This window comes from Peromyscus leucopus, chromosome 8a, assembly GCF_004664715.2.
Source record: "Peromyscus leucopus breed LL Stock chromosome 8a, UCI_PerLeu_2.1, whole genome shotgun sequence".
In the NCBI taxonomy this organism is placed as follows: Eukaryota; Metazoa; Chordata; class Mammalia; order Rodentia; family Cricetidae; genus Peromyscus; species Peromyscus leucopus.
The window spans coordinates 36,291,015-36,307,571 of NC_051085.1; the positions used below are offsets into that span (position 1 = coordinate 36,291,015).

At 37.9% G+C, this 16,557-nt stretch overlaps 1 protein-coding gene across 5 annotated transcripts in view; it reads right to left on the minus strand.

Moving 5' to 3' along the window:
• Positions 1-16,557, minus strand: part of Adgrg6 (adhesion G protein-coupled receptor G6) — a 139,541-nt gene that overhangs the window by 36,808 nt on the left and 86,176 nt on the right. For 3 of the 5 annotated variants that reach the window (XM_028861509.2, XM_037200302.1, XM_037200304.1), the window contains exons 5-9: positions 14,016-14,084; positions 11,735-11,818; positions 5,932-6,017; positions 3,624-3,676; positions 2,484-2,549 (exon numbers count right to left, since the gene is read on the minus strand). In XM_028861509.2, the coding sequence (XP_028717342.1) occupies positions 2,484-2,549; positions 3,624-3,676; positions 5,932-6,017; positions 11,735-11,818; positions 14,016-14,084 (358 nt within the window). The remainder of the gene's footprint in view (positions 1-2,483; positions 2,550-3,623; positions 3,677-5,931; positions 6,018-11,734; positions 11,819-14,015; positions 14,085-16,557) is intronic. The other 2 variants (XM_037200303.1, XM_037200305.1) reach the window with 1 other exon arrangement.

Below are 16,557 nucleotides of genomic sequence, written 5' to 3' on the forward strand. Positions count from 1 at the left end.
AGGTAAATACACAGCTAGCACATTTGTGGTGCTAAAATCAAGCAATAAGTTAAGTATTTGCTACTCAAGGTTAGGTGATGTAGCCGGATTTTTACCTACTTGGTAAGCGTGTCAATCTCCAGGACAAAGTGTGCTCTTCTCCTAATGGACTCTGAAAACCATTTTACTTCTAAAATGACATGCTGCCTAATGCTCCTACATAAGCCATATTTGAGGATGAGGCAAGTGTAGATCTGAACATATGGTGGATGGTGAATCCTTGATCATTTTCTGAATGGCATATGGCAGGGTGTCCTCTGACCAAATGGCTGTTGGAAGAAAAATGCTGCCACTCTGGTTTCTGAGAATCCACAGCCGTTGTTCAGGGCAACATCAGCACCATGTATCGTGGTTGTACTCAATACGCAGACTCAACCATTCGAGAAGAAGCCTACATTTTCACAAGCCTTATCAGTGTTATTTCTCTTTCCCATCTGAAAACAGAAACTATGGTTCTATAACCATCAAGGTCTATCTCTTGATGCCATTGGCTACGCATCATCAGTTTAAGCCAGCCCCTCTGTGGTTTCAGGTTCCCTGTCTGTCTAGACATTGGAATACAACATTATCTGATGCTTAAGCTGCAAGATTGAATTGAAAAGAAGAGTTTGGGGGAAAGGAATGGATGTGAAATAAGTAGATTGTGGTATGAAGGTAGCAGAGAGGCTCTGAAGCCTTGTCAGTGGACATAAAAGCAGACAGAATAGGTTTTTTCAAAGAGAGGGAAGCTATAAAAAAAGAAAGACAATGCTGAGAATTTATTTCAAAGGAAAACAAAGTAAGTGGATTTTCCCACAGGCAAGATTGGATCATTCTTCCTATACTTTTCTGTGACACTATTCACTAGTTTGACAGACCAGGAAATTGAGATTTTATTTATTTAAATGTCTTTCAAACAAGAGCTTGTGAGATGCTGGCATATACTAACTGTGGCTGATTTTAGTGTTATCAGTGATAGAATAACTTCTGTAAGTAAGCTGGAATTGGCATGCTCAATTCCTAAGGAAGGGTACTACTGCTTACATTCCAAATTAGGTTTGTCCCAAATGCTAGACAAAGCACCCACAGAGGATCCTAGCTGCTGCTGGATCCATTGTTGGAGGCTCAACATGATGTAGTAGTAGGTGTGGGAAAGAACCATTTTCCTAGGAAGAGGAGAAAAGTCTTGTCATTTACTATCCTGGAATATGTTACTCTGTTCAGATCATAAAGGAAAGTGAATGCTGTCAGGATAAAAACTTCTCCTAATCACATTATTGAATTTATATAGAAATGACAAGTTGCTAGGTTAAAAACATTTGTTTTTCTAATATTCTAATATTAACCAAAAAGGGAAAATAGTAATGAAGTTCTCTGGTCAACTCTCAAATACAGTTTTACTTGTATCTTTCATAGTAGCAAAACATCATAGTCTACATGGCTGTTTATAGTTTTTTTTTAGTCTTTAATTATATTTTGGAGGGTGTCTGTGTGTGTTTGTGTGTGTCTGTATGTGTGTGTTGTGTGCTCCACAGAGCACCTGTGCAAGTCAGAGGACAACCTGTGGGATTCAGTTTTCTCCTTCACCATGTAGGTAGGTTCTGGGGATCAAACTTGGGTCATCAGGTTTGGCAATAAGTATCTTTACCCAGTGAACCATTTCATCCCCCAGTGACTACATTTTCATAACATCAAGTCAGTAAATCAAAACCGAGCAAGGTTTCTAAGAACTTTAGCCTTTTAAATGATTTGTTACAATTCTATGGAAATACAATATACAATCCTAAAACAAGTATTTTTTTACACTCAAAGATTTAATGGTTTTTCATTTTGCAGCCATTTGAAATGCTGATCCTTATATGCCAACTAGTTATGCATGCTGGGCATAGCCATTAATCACCTATGTGTTAAGTCATGATCCTGATATAAATTTAAAGATGGAGATCTCAAAAAAATAGATACGATTGTATATACTGAAAATATTTGGTTCATAATGTCTATATCTTTATATGCTATTACATGTAATTATGACCTTACTCGCAATAGGGCTATTTGGGGGTCAGTTCTGGGGCTAGAACCCAGGACCTAACACAGCCTAGGTAGGTGCTATCAATACACTATTGAGTTTTGCCTCTTGCCCTAAAACTGTTTCCATTGAAGGTCTTTTGGAATTTTGAATAGGGGGTGATGGATTTTTGAAGACATAGAAATGATCACCCTGCTCACTCATCCTTCCTATTGCTCTGCTTCTTAAGGACTTTTGACAGACTGACTTTTCAACCCCACTGGTTGCTTTTTTTTCTTCAGATATGAGGAAAATGTGGTGTGCATTCAGTTGAAGAAATAATTTGAATGTACTAGACAATTCAAAGGTTTTTCTCTGGCCACTGTTTCACTTTTTTCCAGACAGTCAAAGTAATGAGCAAGAGAAAAAATACCACACTTTCCAGGCCTCCCCCTGTTACCTTTTGTCATCATCCATGGTGTCTCTCTTGACTTTAATCCTGTCCTCTCCTGTGCTTTGATGAAAACTGTAAAAACAAACACATGTATTCATTATCAGTCCATCTATTGTGTCTATTCATAGGCAGATACATGTATCCATTATCAATCCCATCCACTGTGTCCAGTCATAGACAGGCACATGTATCCATTCTGAATCCCATTCATTGTGTCCAGTCATAGACAGGCACATGTATCCATTATGAATCCCATTCATTGTGTCCAGTCATAGATACATGTATCCATTATGAATCCCATTCACTGTATCCAGTCATAGATACATGTATCCATTATGAATCCCATCCACTGTGTCCAGTCATAGACAGGCACATGTATCCATTCTGAATCCCATTCATTGTGTCCAGTCATAGATACATGTATCCATTATGAATCCCATTCACTGTGTCCAGTCATAGACAGACACATGTATCCATTATCGGTTCCATCTATTGTGTCCATTCCTCAACATCAAATCTGGGGAAGGTGAAAGAAGGGGGGCAGAATGGATGCTCTAAGACAGTTGTCCCAAATATGTGTTCTGAGGTTCCCAGTCTGCAGAGCTGGACAACTGGGTTTGTGCTCTCATGAAGATCCACAGTACATTTTAGTAGACCACGGACGCTAAGACACTCTGAGAAGGAACCTGATTCTGTTTGTTGAGTGAGCTACCTCCCAGACGTACTGAGCAACTTGAACTCTTTCTTGGACCATTACATCTATGAGGCTTAAGCATAAGATTACAGGAGCAGGATCTCAGGTGCCTCTATGGGCATTATTTAGTGAAAATTTTAAGTAAAAAAAAAACACAAGGAAAGCTTATTTTGAAAAATAAAAAGGTTTTAATCAGATTGTTAATGTCTTATTTTGTACAGAATGTGCTCTCTAAAATATGGTGACATCTCCAAAGCATACTCAGTGTGATCTATTAAGAAAAGCCAAACAATTTCTGTCTATGATTACCTGCTTTTACTTTTGATACATTAGAACACATAGTATATGGATTCAGTTAGACATACAGAACCATGCATGTAGGTGCTCAGATCCAGCCAGGGAAGGAGTGGTAAATGAAACATTTCTATTGCTCAGATAATCCGTGCACTTACCTTATGTTAACCACATAAACTGTGTAGTTCCAATTCTGGAAGGTTGAATTGAGCTGGAAGACACAATGGAAAAGGATGAGTTTCAGTAATGCTTAAAAACAATCTTTTCTGAGTCAATGTTGTCTGCCCTCCAAAACATGAGCTGTCATTGGTTAAAAAATAAAAAAATTTAAAAAAAGGACCTTGGGAAAATGCTGCTGAACCACAGGAGTGAAAGATAAAGGAGGGGTTGCTAGACCAGAGAGCCAAGGATGTAATGAATGCCACTTCTTTTCATCTGCACATTAATCACTGAAGCAGACACTACATTCCCACCCCAACTCCACCCTCTTATTTATGAAGAAATGGAAGATTGGAGAGAGGAAACAGCTTTTTCAGGATCATCTGCTAATCAGCAGCAGATCTCACACTGGAACTCAAGGCAGTGTGGTGGGAAACACTGCCACTTCCTCTCTAGGTAATAGTCTACCAATCCTTCAATAAACACCTTCTTTAGTTTGCATTTAATAAGTGCTGAAACGCAATCAAACATGTTTCGTAGTAATTGCCATCTCATAAGAACATCAGTGACAGGAAAAAGTATGAGCAGAAAAATACATCTTTGATAAAGCCCAATGGTTTTGGGACTATGCCAATTTTCTGTGGTTAGTAGTGGTATAGGTCTCAATAAGAACAACAAATTTCCATGGTGCAACCACATGAAATCCTGTTACCTTTAAGTCATTTCCCAAAGTTTATTTATGTCATATTTCATACACATCTTTAGTCTTGTTGTAAACATTACTAAAACGCAATGTAAATTTTAGAAAATATTGGCAAAATAATGATAATTATTTTCTGTGTACTTAGATTGTGTATACTTTATCTAAGTTTGGTACTTGGGGCCAAAAAGCATTTTAGACTTTTGATTTTTTTTTCTGGATTTGGAATATTTGCATAGACTTCACTGGTTTATCATCACTGATTCAAAATACTTGAGAGGTCTGTCAGATTTTGAGTTTTCAGGTTAAACAACTCCTGTAATGGGCACTAGGAACATCATTCATACATGCTGTTTTCAAGCATCTTCATTGGGAGTTTGCATCACAAATGAAAGGTAGCTAATAAAGCTTAGCCTCAGATGACAATGGTGTTGGGATAGAGACTATGCAGGACAAGGTGTAAATGTAAAATTGCATCCTGTCTAATTCACGCTCCCCAGTTAGTGCTCATTTCATGATTAGTAATACTAGCCATGAGTTGAGAATGAGAATAAATAATTAAATATTTAGAAATCATTCTGCTTGTAAAAACAAATAAAAGAACACTGTGGAAAGAAAATGAGATGCAAGAAGGCATCCTTTCTCCACAGCCTGCTCTCTATCTGGTAACTAAGCACATAATTCCTGTTTCAATCCAAGGAGACTATTAGGCTCAGTTTTATATCCTGTGTCCAAATACATCTCTCTTTCTGTAAATAAACACAGACCTTGTTTCTGTTTAGTCATACACTTTTTTAAGTTTTCAATTTACTTTTAATTATGTGTTTGTATATGTGTCTATGTAGGGAGGGTATGCACACATGAGTGCAGCGCCCACAGAGAACAGAAGAGGGCATTAGATCCCTTAGAGCTGGAGTTCCAGGCAGTTGTGAGCCACCATATGTGAATGCTGGGAATCGAAATTGGATGGTCTGGAAGAGCAATATGCATTGTAGACAAATTTCTAAACAGTCTTATTAAATAAGAAACACAGAGCCAAATACAGAGGTGCAAGCCATAGAGATCAGAGTAATAGTCGCCAACTAACCTTAGCTTACAACCACTCCACCGTAGCTTCCCAAGAGAGCCTCTTCCTGTCTAACCTGTGCCTTTATTGCCTTCCTGTTCTGCCTTCTTATTGGCTCTAAGCCCAGCCACATCACTTCCTCATCACTGCCTGTCTATACAGACCTCCTGGTCTCTATGGTTGGTACTGGGATTAAAGGTGTGTGTCACCACACTTGGCTGTGTCCTTGAACACACAGAGACTCTGCCTGCCATGTGATCAGATTAAGGGTGTGTGCTACCACCGCCTGACTTCTGTTTATGGCTGACTGTGACCTCTGATCTCCAGGCAAACTTTATTAACATACAAATAAAATATCACATTTCAGCACAAATAAAATATCACCACACTTAACCATTAAGCCACTTCTCTACCCTCTTATTCATGCATTTATAATGAGTGTTATTTGTCCAGTAATAAGATCTATGGTTTCATTCATTATCTTTACTATCTATAAAGAAGTTAGTTTTAAAGCAAGAGGCAATGGTATAAGTTTACTTACCCATTCTGCTACCTTGCTCTGTACTTTTACTTCAGGGTGATTAAGGTCGTTGTGAATCACAACAGATATTCTATACAGTATTCCGTCTGCACATTGGAAATAGGATTAATATTTAATTATTTTTACACTCGGAACAAACAATGCAAATTCATAACCACATCATTTCATATATGTTTAAAGACACATAGGCACGGGAAGTTTGGGCCAATTTTGATGCTATAATTACTCTTGCAACTGCTTAAAAGGAGCTGTTGATTAGTTTACTCATAAATATTTCATTGTTTCTAAATTATCACTTGGCTATGACCTTTGCAATACTTGTAAGCTATTTTTTTTTAATTCTATGGATTTCTGGTACCAAAGGTCGATAAAGTGATAATTTTTGCAAGTGAAGTTTGATTTTTGTTAATAAGAATTTATGCTTTTTTGTTTGTGGTTAAAAATGGTAGTTTGGGAATGTGAAGCATTAAGTGGAATCCTTGGCCAGATTGACACTGGGAATGAATAGACATCCACGTGTCCTCTCTCCAGCAATCCTCTCCTCCCTCCCTGCTCTGCTTCTCCCCAGTGAAGTATGCACTTGTAGTTGAGGTAGTGGGTGGGATTTGACCAAATTCTTTTTTCATCTAAATTTCCAAGTCTAGCCCCTTTACCAATAGAGAGGGGAAAGCTAATATTTACAGGTAAAATGTCAACTGACTTAATGGGCTTTATAAAGAAAAACATATTCTGAAAAGACAGTTCTAGTGTTTCTCTCAGTGGTTATCTAAAGTAGTTGAGTCTTTTTTTTGTCCTCATGAAAACTGAACTCATCCGAAAAGTTTTGTTAGACCACAGGAGCTAACTGTGTGCCACAAGACACTTGACTCAAACTAGCAAATGTAAATAAAAATACTCTTTGAAAATCGAAGTCAAAGAGAAGGGGAAAATTGATATCTAGTATTGCTAACCATATTTATCCATGCTTTATTTGAGCCTTAATTAAAAAGCATAAAATATCCAGAAATGTATAATTAAATAATGCTGAGGAGTACATTCAATGAAAATTTTGGGGAGGCAGTATTAAACTATATATAAAAGTATGTCTCTGGAAAGTCTCAGCTATACCAAAACTGCAAATCTCAGTCCTGTAAGTCTCTTGTGAAATAATAGAAATTTCTACCTTATAATATAGTTACACAAGTATGCAAAAATAAGTTCAAAGGTCAGTGAGCTTAGTTTATAGAGATAAGGCTATTTCAATGTCTAAAATTCCTATTGTTTTAATGATCTTGAATTTTCTATTTCTTCAAAACATGTTCTGAAGGGTAACTGTTTAGACACATGTAAAGAAGATGATAATAACCTGGATTAAAAAACATTTTACACTGTATGTCTCCTCCCATGAAATCATGGACCTACTGAGTGGCTTAGAGGAAACTTAGAGTGGAGTGTCTGAGTGTCCCAATATCCAAGGGACAGTCTAGAAACTGTCACAGATGTTTGTAGTGTTTCCAAAAACTACCACTAGATGGAGCACTAAGTAGAAGTTTTGTTTTTTTTTCTTACTTAGCTTGAAAATACTACAAAACAGTAAAAATGTCAATATCTTAACCACTGACATTTCTGAAATTTTTGGAAGCACCCAAATACTTAACCTGGTTTCTTTCAATTTTAAATGTTTCCTGCCCCACTTTTTTCTGCAGTTCATTATTTTCATAAAATGAGACATTCAACATCAGATAACCTTAGTACTTTTTCGCATTGCTTATGACGAGATTAATAGCTCAAATAAACTAGTGTCTCGTGTTACAGACTACTTTGTATTATGAAGAATTTGCAAGTATTCTCTGCTCAGAAACTTCAGAATTACAAATTTAGCTAAAAACTTAGTGGGGCCTGCTTGGTACTTATTTAAAACTTTTTTAATTATGTATTCAATGAGTAATTATATGAAACTAAGGAAAGGAACCAAAGGAATAAAAAAAACATGAAGTGTCTACTGGTAGGCTGGTGACAGGTATTTTTTTTTATTGAGAAATTAATTTACTTAAACATTGTTATTGGGGAAATGCCATTAAGAAACCAAATAGGCTCCCCCATGTTATCAGAGTAGCAAGTCATATCCTACAGACAGAAATGATATTCTAGTAGCAAAGCCATCCATCAATCTTCATGCATCCCCATGGCTTCAAAAGAGGTATGCATTGCTCTCACAATATCATATAGACCAGAAGACCTTCTAATAGGAGGAAGAGGGGGGGAGAAGGAGGAAAAGGAGGAAGAGGGAGAAGAGGAGGAGGGAGAGGAAGAGGAGAAGGGAGAGGAGGATGAGGAAAGAAGGAGGAGGAGGAGGAGGAGAAGGAGAAGGAGAAGAAGAAGAAGAAGAAGAAGAAGAAGAAGAAGAAGAAGAAGAAGAAGAAGAAGAAGAAGAAGAAGATTCCATACTGTAGTTCTCTCTTCAGTTAACCATCTAAGTTTCTTGAGGAATACAGAAATTATCTCCAAAGTTATGAGATATAGGGTTGAGATGATGGAATTTAATGAAAATGTATTTATTTGAAAAGACAAATTAAAATCCAACTCACATGTTGTTTTAGATTTCACATTATTCCTCCAAACTGACAATGAGGCAATTATATCAATTGCATTTATACTATGAATGGCAATCTGCAGACCTTTACACACCCAGTTTCTTTAAGACATCTGACATATGAATCTACAAAGCTTGCTGGACCCACACAAAGGTCCTGCAAGCATATTTGCTATTTGACTAGCTAAGCACATGTGAGAAATTGGAAGGAACACTGCAATTTGCACTTGGGAACTGGATTTTCAGAACAAATGATGAGGACCAAAGGAGCTATTTCCTTCACCAGGTTGCTAATGTCTATACCACAGAAGTTCACTGTTTTAGTAGGGTTGGTGTTGATTCAAGGAGAGACAATATTGTTAAAAAAGGAAATAATCATTATACCAGGAGAACTTCGGGAAATGTCAAGGAGATTGGGCAAAGTTTCATTACTTGTGGGAATACCTAGACTATCTATGACATTCTGAAATGCTTGTGAAAAGTTGCCTAAAAGATGACTCTATTGGTATATAATATGAGGTATGGGGTGCAAATTCTGTTTAAAATGGTGAGAAGAGACTTTCAATGACAATTAGAACCAATCCGGTTGGTATAGTGAGGGAGAATATCTGATCATTAAGCGAGCTAGCTCTCTCTCTTCCTACACTGGCAGACTATTATTGATGAACTCAGGAAAATTCTGACAGCCCAGAGTTAAGAGGACTGGATAAGGTAGATAATGGACCTGAAAGTTGTCCCAGTCTTTCTGACAATGGAAAAAAATAGAATTTTCTAATATATCAGATAGCTTGAGAATGTTTCCTGTGCCAGTTTCTCAAAGAATAACAAATGGTTGATAGTATGTGAATGGCATTAGAGAGCCTGGGACAGGACATACATGTGATTTATTTACAAAGAAAAATGATCTCTTCTCAATTATTTTAAATTTGGACAAAGGGAAAGCCTTATTTGAATATTTTTGTTTGTAATACTTTGTTACTTACTCTTTAGAAAAGATACTGAAAGGCTCAGGCTGGAGGCCCTCAAAAATCCAGTAGGATATAAGAGGTAGTTGTGGAACACTGTGGTATTGTACTTGTTTCTAGTTTTCACTTCTGTAGCTATGGTTTCATTATATAATAATGAAATCCCATGTAAGTACAGATAAAAAGTGAGTCAGGCATTGTATGAAAAGCACATAGTTCACATATATGATAAAAGAAATTGCTAAGATGATGGAAAATAGTTAGAGCACAAAATTTTGGGATGATTTCCACCCCACAGCGACCTAATATTTTAATGGTTAAAATTACATATTAATCACAAGTCATCTGAATGAGATTCTTTTTTTATCAGTGTGGTCAAGATAAACCATTTTAACTGACTGTAATATTTGCCTGCTTTGTTGAAACTCCAGTGAAGGTTATGACGCAGAGACGGATGGCCTGAACAAGGGTCTCTTCAAGTGTGTTAGAAACTGCATGATTAAATGAATACAGCTCCAATCCACCAAGTTAAGGGCTCTGAAGCATCATGTCAGTGTTCTTGGGCAGCAGAGGATGTGCCAGCTCTGAAGGGAGAGTGCCACAGAGGCTCTTTGTACACTCATACAAAGAGGAAAATACTCAGAATTATAATATTCCCATCTGATGGCAGGAGTCCATGTGGAATATGCACTGGAAACTTACGCTGCTGCTACTTGCTTGGGGTGGGGGGCGGTGATGGAATCATAAATATCTGTGGTGTAACTAGCAGAGAAACCATAAACACTTCCTTGAATCGATGTCTTTATAACCCTAATGAAATTTATATCTACGCTTCATGTAAAATATTCCATACTTCCAATGTAAATGTCCCTACAGAGGAAGTTGATGTAACCTCTGAAGCTATAAGGAAAAAAAAAATCAGTGAACTATGTGGGTTTATTTTTCCCTGGGATTTTGGGCCCCTGTGATACATTACAGATGTTTTGACCTTACAAGTTACAGGATCAGATTTTATAAAAATCCTTTCCTCTAGTATCTCACATTTGAGACCATTACTGTGTTAAAGGCAATAGGGCACTCATTTGATTGGAATGTGTCTTTATTACAAGAAATTGAAACCACTAACTCCAAATTGCAAATGGTTATGTATGTGATCCATGTGTATGGCAGAAATTAAATAAAGAACTGAGCCATCTGGCTTTCACTCTACTGGTTTCTTACAAGACATAACTGTCACAGTTGAACATTACGATGAGTACCAATAGGAAAACATAAATGGAGAAAAAGGGGCAGGGAATGCTGGAATTCCTGGAAATTTTATTGTTCAAATATTGGGGCTCCAAGTGGAGCTCAGAGTTAGGGTACTTGCCTACTGTGTGGAACCCTGGATTCAAGGCCCAGTAAAGCAAAGCCACCCCCAAACTGATTGGAAACTTGACTGATAACACATCCTAATCAGTGTTCTTCAAGAAGTGATAAAAAGGTGTAAGTTGTTACCAGGGCCACAGATCTAAATCTCGTAAGTGTGTAAGCACAAAGGTGACTTCCACGAAACATTAAATGCCAAGAATCAGGTTTCTGACACATCATAACATCCTTTTAAAACCCGTTTCCCCAGGCGGTACTCTGGGCATTATCCAGCCTGCTGCTCTTTAAAGTGCACAGAGAAATCCTATTTCTCAAACAGAAAGTTTTCAGTTGTTATAATTTGACAAAACACTATAAAAAGGAAAGCACATTTTTTCCTCTTGGATGTATTATAATGAAAATTAATTCCTTTCAATTAAATATTTTTCTTTTTTATTTATTTTTTTTTCATTTTTACATACCAACCACAGTTCCCCCTCCCATCCCTCTTCCCATTCCTCCACCCGCCCTCCATTTTCCCAACCCTCATCCACAACTCCAAAAGGGTAAGGCCTCCCATGGGGAGTCAACAAAGCCTGGTACATTCAGTTGAGGCAGGACCAAGCCCCTCCCCTCTGCAATTAGGCTGAGCAAGGTGTCTCACCATAGGGAATGGGCTCCAGAAAGCCAAACTTTTCTTTGAAAGGAAACAACTCCAAGTGAAGAAAAGTACTCAGAGCTATCAGTTCAGTTGGGAAGCAAGACACAATGATGTTTATTTTACTAGTCTTCAAATGTGCTAATGAACCAAGTGTTGCCAATCATAGAACTTTGCTGGAACAGTGGATTTCCACTCTCAGAACACAATTTTCCATACTCTAGACATACTACACATAGGATCTTACCCAATGAGTCTTACCATTCTTTTGTTTATGGATTCTGTTAGTAACAGGGATGTTAGTGGTGACTGTGGGTGGTGTAGTGCTAGGAGGGTTTACAGTAGCTGGTAATAAAGATGAGAAAGATGCAATTTTATAAAGAGCATAAAACAGTTAATACAGATAAGCAATCTACAGCTAATTCATGAAAATGCACAAGAGAGCCGAAACTATTTCATGCTACTAATACAATAGGCTAAAAGCTTACAGTGCATAAAATGAAGCAAGGTTTTCTAGGGTAAATTAAGAATCCGTTTGCATGGCTTTGGTGCCACATTGCACAGAGGCCGAGAGCTGGCACAGATGAGCTGGAGAAAGCACAGCTGGATTCTACACTTACATCTGCTATCACCAGGCTGGTAATCACATGGGAAATTATTAACTCTTTCCACAAACTAGTTCCCAGAGACTGTTTAAGGGAAGTTCAAAACAGGTAATCTGCATAGCTCTACACCTTAGAAGCTATCTACACTAAGTCAGTCTGGACTGATACACAGAGACTGAAGAAATAAAATAGCAAAGTAAAATGTATCTCTCCTGGAAAAGATAAATGCAAAAGAAAAACAAGGGACTGGTATGAGTGGACTAAACCAACCATTTGGAGGCCCCAAAAGCTTCATAAACACTAATGGGGGGGGGTATTCTGCAAGGGCAACCCTTAAAGGGAGGTATTTTCTAAGTCCTATGTCTGAGCTGTTCATGTGATACTTGAAAGTGCACAAACAGGCAACCCTCCTGTGATGCTTTTACAGCTTCTTTCTTGGAGATTGTATGCCTCTGTAAGAAGAAAATTAACCATGCACATAACTGTCCTTCATTTTATCTTATGGGTGCATTTGTGTTGGAGCACAATCATGTGTGTAATGACGATTTGTTATATCTTTGTAATTAAATGTTACTTAAGCATAAAACAATGAAGAGATGATTCAGAGAATTGCTTTCCAAATGCACCAGAGAAAATGCTGAACTCCTTGGTGCAAAATGTATGTGACAACACTAATTTTCCATTCCAGAATAATATAAAAACACAATGGAAATAATTTTGATTTTTTTAAATCAAAATTGTGAATAATTGTGTTCATCCTTAGTGCAAATGTATCATGAAAATGTTTTTGTTCATTAAGGAAAAAACAGAGACTAAATGAGAAGATTGAGTTTCTGGTCCTTTGGTCCATAGAATGAGTACTTTAGATACTTATATTAAAATAATAAAAAATAATTAATGAATTTTTAAAACCTTTGGATCAAAGTTCTTCTGGTATATTTTTATAAAACTATTTCCTAACTTCACAGAGTTCATGGATAAAAAACAAACAATGTAATTTTCATGGGTAATTGATTGGTAATAACATTCACGTTATCTTAGAAGGGAAATCCAAAAATAGTGAGTTTCCTCCTTGCCCTGTCTGGCTCACTCTCAGACTTCAAAGAGCCTTAAGTCCGCTTGCTTGACCTTACTTGTAATCTGTTGCCTCTGTGCCATGAACCTCTTAATGAAGCCACCTTCTATGGAAAGGCATACACCCATGATGCTCATGTGAAACATAGAAGATGTTACATTTAATAGAGGAATTTAGCATGACAATGGATGAAAACTGGTCACAAAAAAATCAGAAAGAGCAATGATAAATTGAAACAACACTTTTATATCATTATTTTTGTGGCATATTGCATACATATATAACTATACGTTATTACCAGGCAACTACTTAATAAAACAATTGTATCCACAATATAACCATGAAGCATCAAAATAATTAGCACAGTAATATTAACATTAGCTTAACTATTTTTATCTTAAGATTCAAGTTAAATAATATAAAGTTAATTGCCTCATGGCCTCATCTTCAAATCTTACGTAAATATTCAATATGCGCTTTCTCTCCAATTTATGGATATGAGCACTTCTTTAAAATACTGCATGACTGCATATCCAAGATGCTTGAAATAATATTAAGAAGAAACATAGGGAGAAATGAAACCAATCCTTTTAAGCAGCACATAACCATTCACATTTAGAAAACCCCGAGTTTTATGGAAATATGGCCAATGTGGCCGATATGTACTGACAGTACATTATTTGTACACACGGGTACTCTGCACCCACCCAGCTAAAACACCCCCACACATTCTTGTTTTGCTGTTTCTGTGTTTTCGGGTGAAAATTAAGATTAAAAAAACCAAAGCAGCGGCAACTCCGTTATCCCAAACAGCAAGCATAAGAACACAAAAAGGTTCAGGAAGATGACAACGGCTCCCTACCTTGACAGAGAGTACCCAGATCCGAACAGTTCGTCAGCTCAGCTGCGGGGAGCGGGATCAGGTAGGAACCTACGTCAACACAGAAGCATATGCAGATTTAACTTGTGATTTTCTGATATCATCCCCAAGGTCAATACTATGAATTGTGTCATTGGTAAGGTAGAAACAGTCCCAGCCAACCGACAGTGCTCCAACACGAAAATGTCTCATAAGGTTACCTTAATTTCCTCAAATACAAAACTGAGGAACCGACATCACCCTCAAAATCTTGAGCTCTATTTTTCAGTCATTCACCCATGAAAGGAAAGAAGCACAATTGTCCCTTTACCTTTGCATAAAAATGTTTGAGGCCAGGTGGTGGTGGCACATACCTTTAATCCCAACACTCGGGAGACAGAGCCAGGTGGATCTGAGTTCGAGGCCAGCCTGGTCTACAGAGCGAGATCCAGCACAGGCACCAAAACTATACAGAGAAACCCTGTCTCAAAAACACAAAACAAACAAAACAAAAACAAAAAAGTCTCAGGCCTTTTTGGATAATGAACTATGAGACTCAGGCAGGAATTTACATAAATAAAATAATACGAACATTCAGGGTACATTTCAAAATGGAATTTGGGTAATATGAATTACTCATGAAATGCAAATTTGTGGGTCATGTATAAACTCTGCAATTCCAGAAGTGTCTTTCTGTGATTTCAAGTCTGTCTTGTTCCTTTGCACTTCAAGCTTTCACTGACTCCTGCTCGACAGGAAACAGACACTGAGCTGACTTTTTTCCTAGCAGAACTATTAGTGGTACTCTGTTGCTCTAAATCTGCTTGTGCTAATTATGGGCTAAACTTATTGCAAATAATAGGGCATTTGAATAAAGAAAGAATTGATTCAAATATACACATTATACATACATTATACATATATACTATGTATGTAATTTTGAAAGGCTTTTACGTAGTGGTGAATTCATTCTAATGTTTAAACATTTGTCTAACTTTCCCATGGGAATAGTGTGTGGAGGCAGAGCAGGTGCCCGAGCTCACAAAGTATGTCTAATTAGGTAAGTGATAGACACAAACAGAAAACATCTCAACAGTTCAATGGCATCTAGGGATGTATGGTGTCATCCTTCTCAGAGACTTCAAGCTCTTGCTCGTGGAAAGAATTCTGCTACATCAGAAAGGGCCAGCCCTTCAGGCAGGTCTATGATGTGACTTTTGCCGGCAAGAAACGACTTCATGGATTCCTGCTAAAACACAGACGCTTCACCTACAGCTTATGAGCGGTGGAGGGCAGAAAGTTCCCACTGCCATGTCTACTTCCCAGGAGCCCAGGGAAGAGTTTCGATGTTGGTGGTGGCCAACAGGAAGTTGTGACATCAGCTTGGTGAGAAGAATGAACAGGAAATAGAGCACACAGGCACCGAGGTTGCAAGAGCTCTGAGGCAACCAGACAGGATTTCTGAAACACGTGCCTAGGAGGCACTGAGAGCTCTGGGGATGAACACACTTGGTCCCACTGTACTAGAGTGATTCCAGAGAAGTGTGGGAATGAGCAGATATACATCAGTGCAACCCATGGAAGGCCTTCTAGAATACAAACAGCAGCAACATCGAGGCTCCGCGCTTTTCTCAAGCTTCGCTAAACAAATTACCGAACACATGAATGATGGCTAAAGTTAGTCTAAACTCTTTTTAAAAAGCAATTTGAATAAATGAAGGGGTACTGGGTAAAACTTTAGACTGCGATTTGAAAATAACTGCAGTTATTCATATAGATGTGGTTTGATGTGGGGAGATGCAAGAAGGTAAAATAATATTAATCATTCAGGTTTGACATCATGAGTCTCAAGAAGATAGACTGAAAGAGATGGGCACAAGTGATATGAAGATAGATTGTGTAAGATTTCGTGACTAATTGGAAAGAGGAAGAGAAAGTGAGGTATAGAGGGCATTTTGCTGGTTTCCAACTTGAGGAACTGGGCATAATGACATCACAGATGGAGAAAGGAAACAGAAAGAGCATGAAATGTCATCTTCTGTTTTGCCTGGCAAGGGAAGCCAGTTGCCTGTAGGACAGCAATAATGCACCTGTGAGAAGCTGTCTTTCTGTAAGGGGACTAGTCAACAAAAGGTACCTATGAGATTATGTTCAGTAGAATATGGGTTCAAGAAGTGAACAGACTGAACTACAGCCATTGCTATATTTAAGTCTTTAATGCTGAGTTTTGGGGAGATAAAAGCAGCTCTTGGTGAAGGTGGCTTCACAGAATTTAAGTAAAGCAAGTTGAATGGAGGATGTGGCAACCATGAGTGGAACTGAAAGGTTGACGTGATAAAGACTGAAAAGACCTTTAACTCCACTGTACAGGAATGAGTGTCAGTCTCGTGGGAACAATGAAACTCAGACTGCAGAGCTTGGGAGAGTGACTGCATCAGGAGGAAGCCTGGTTGTGTAAGGAAGCAGAGATAGGGAGAGGGGCGGGGTTGAAGACTGAAAACCTAAGCGAGCAAGTGCCCTGGGAAAGGCATGTGATGTGGTAACA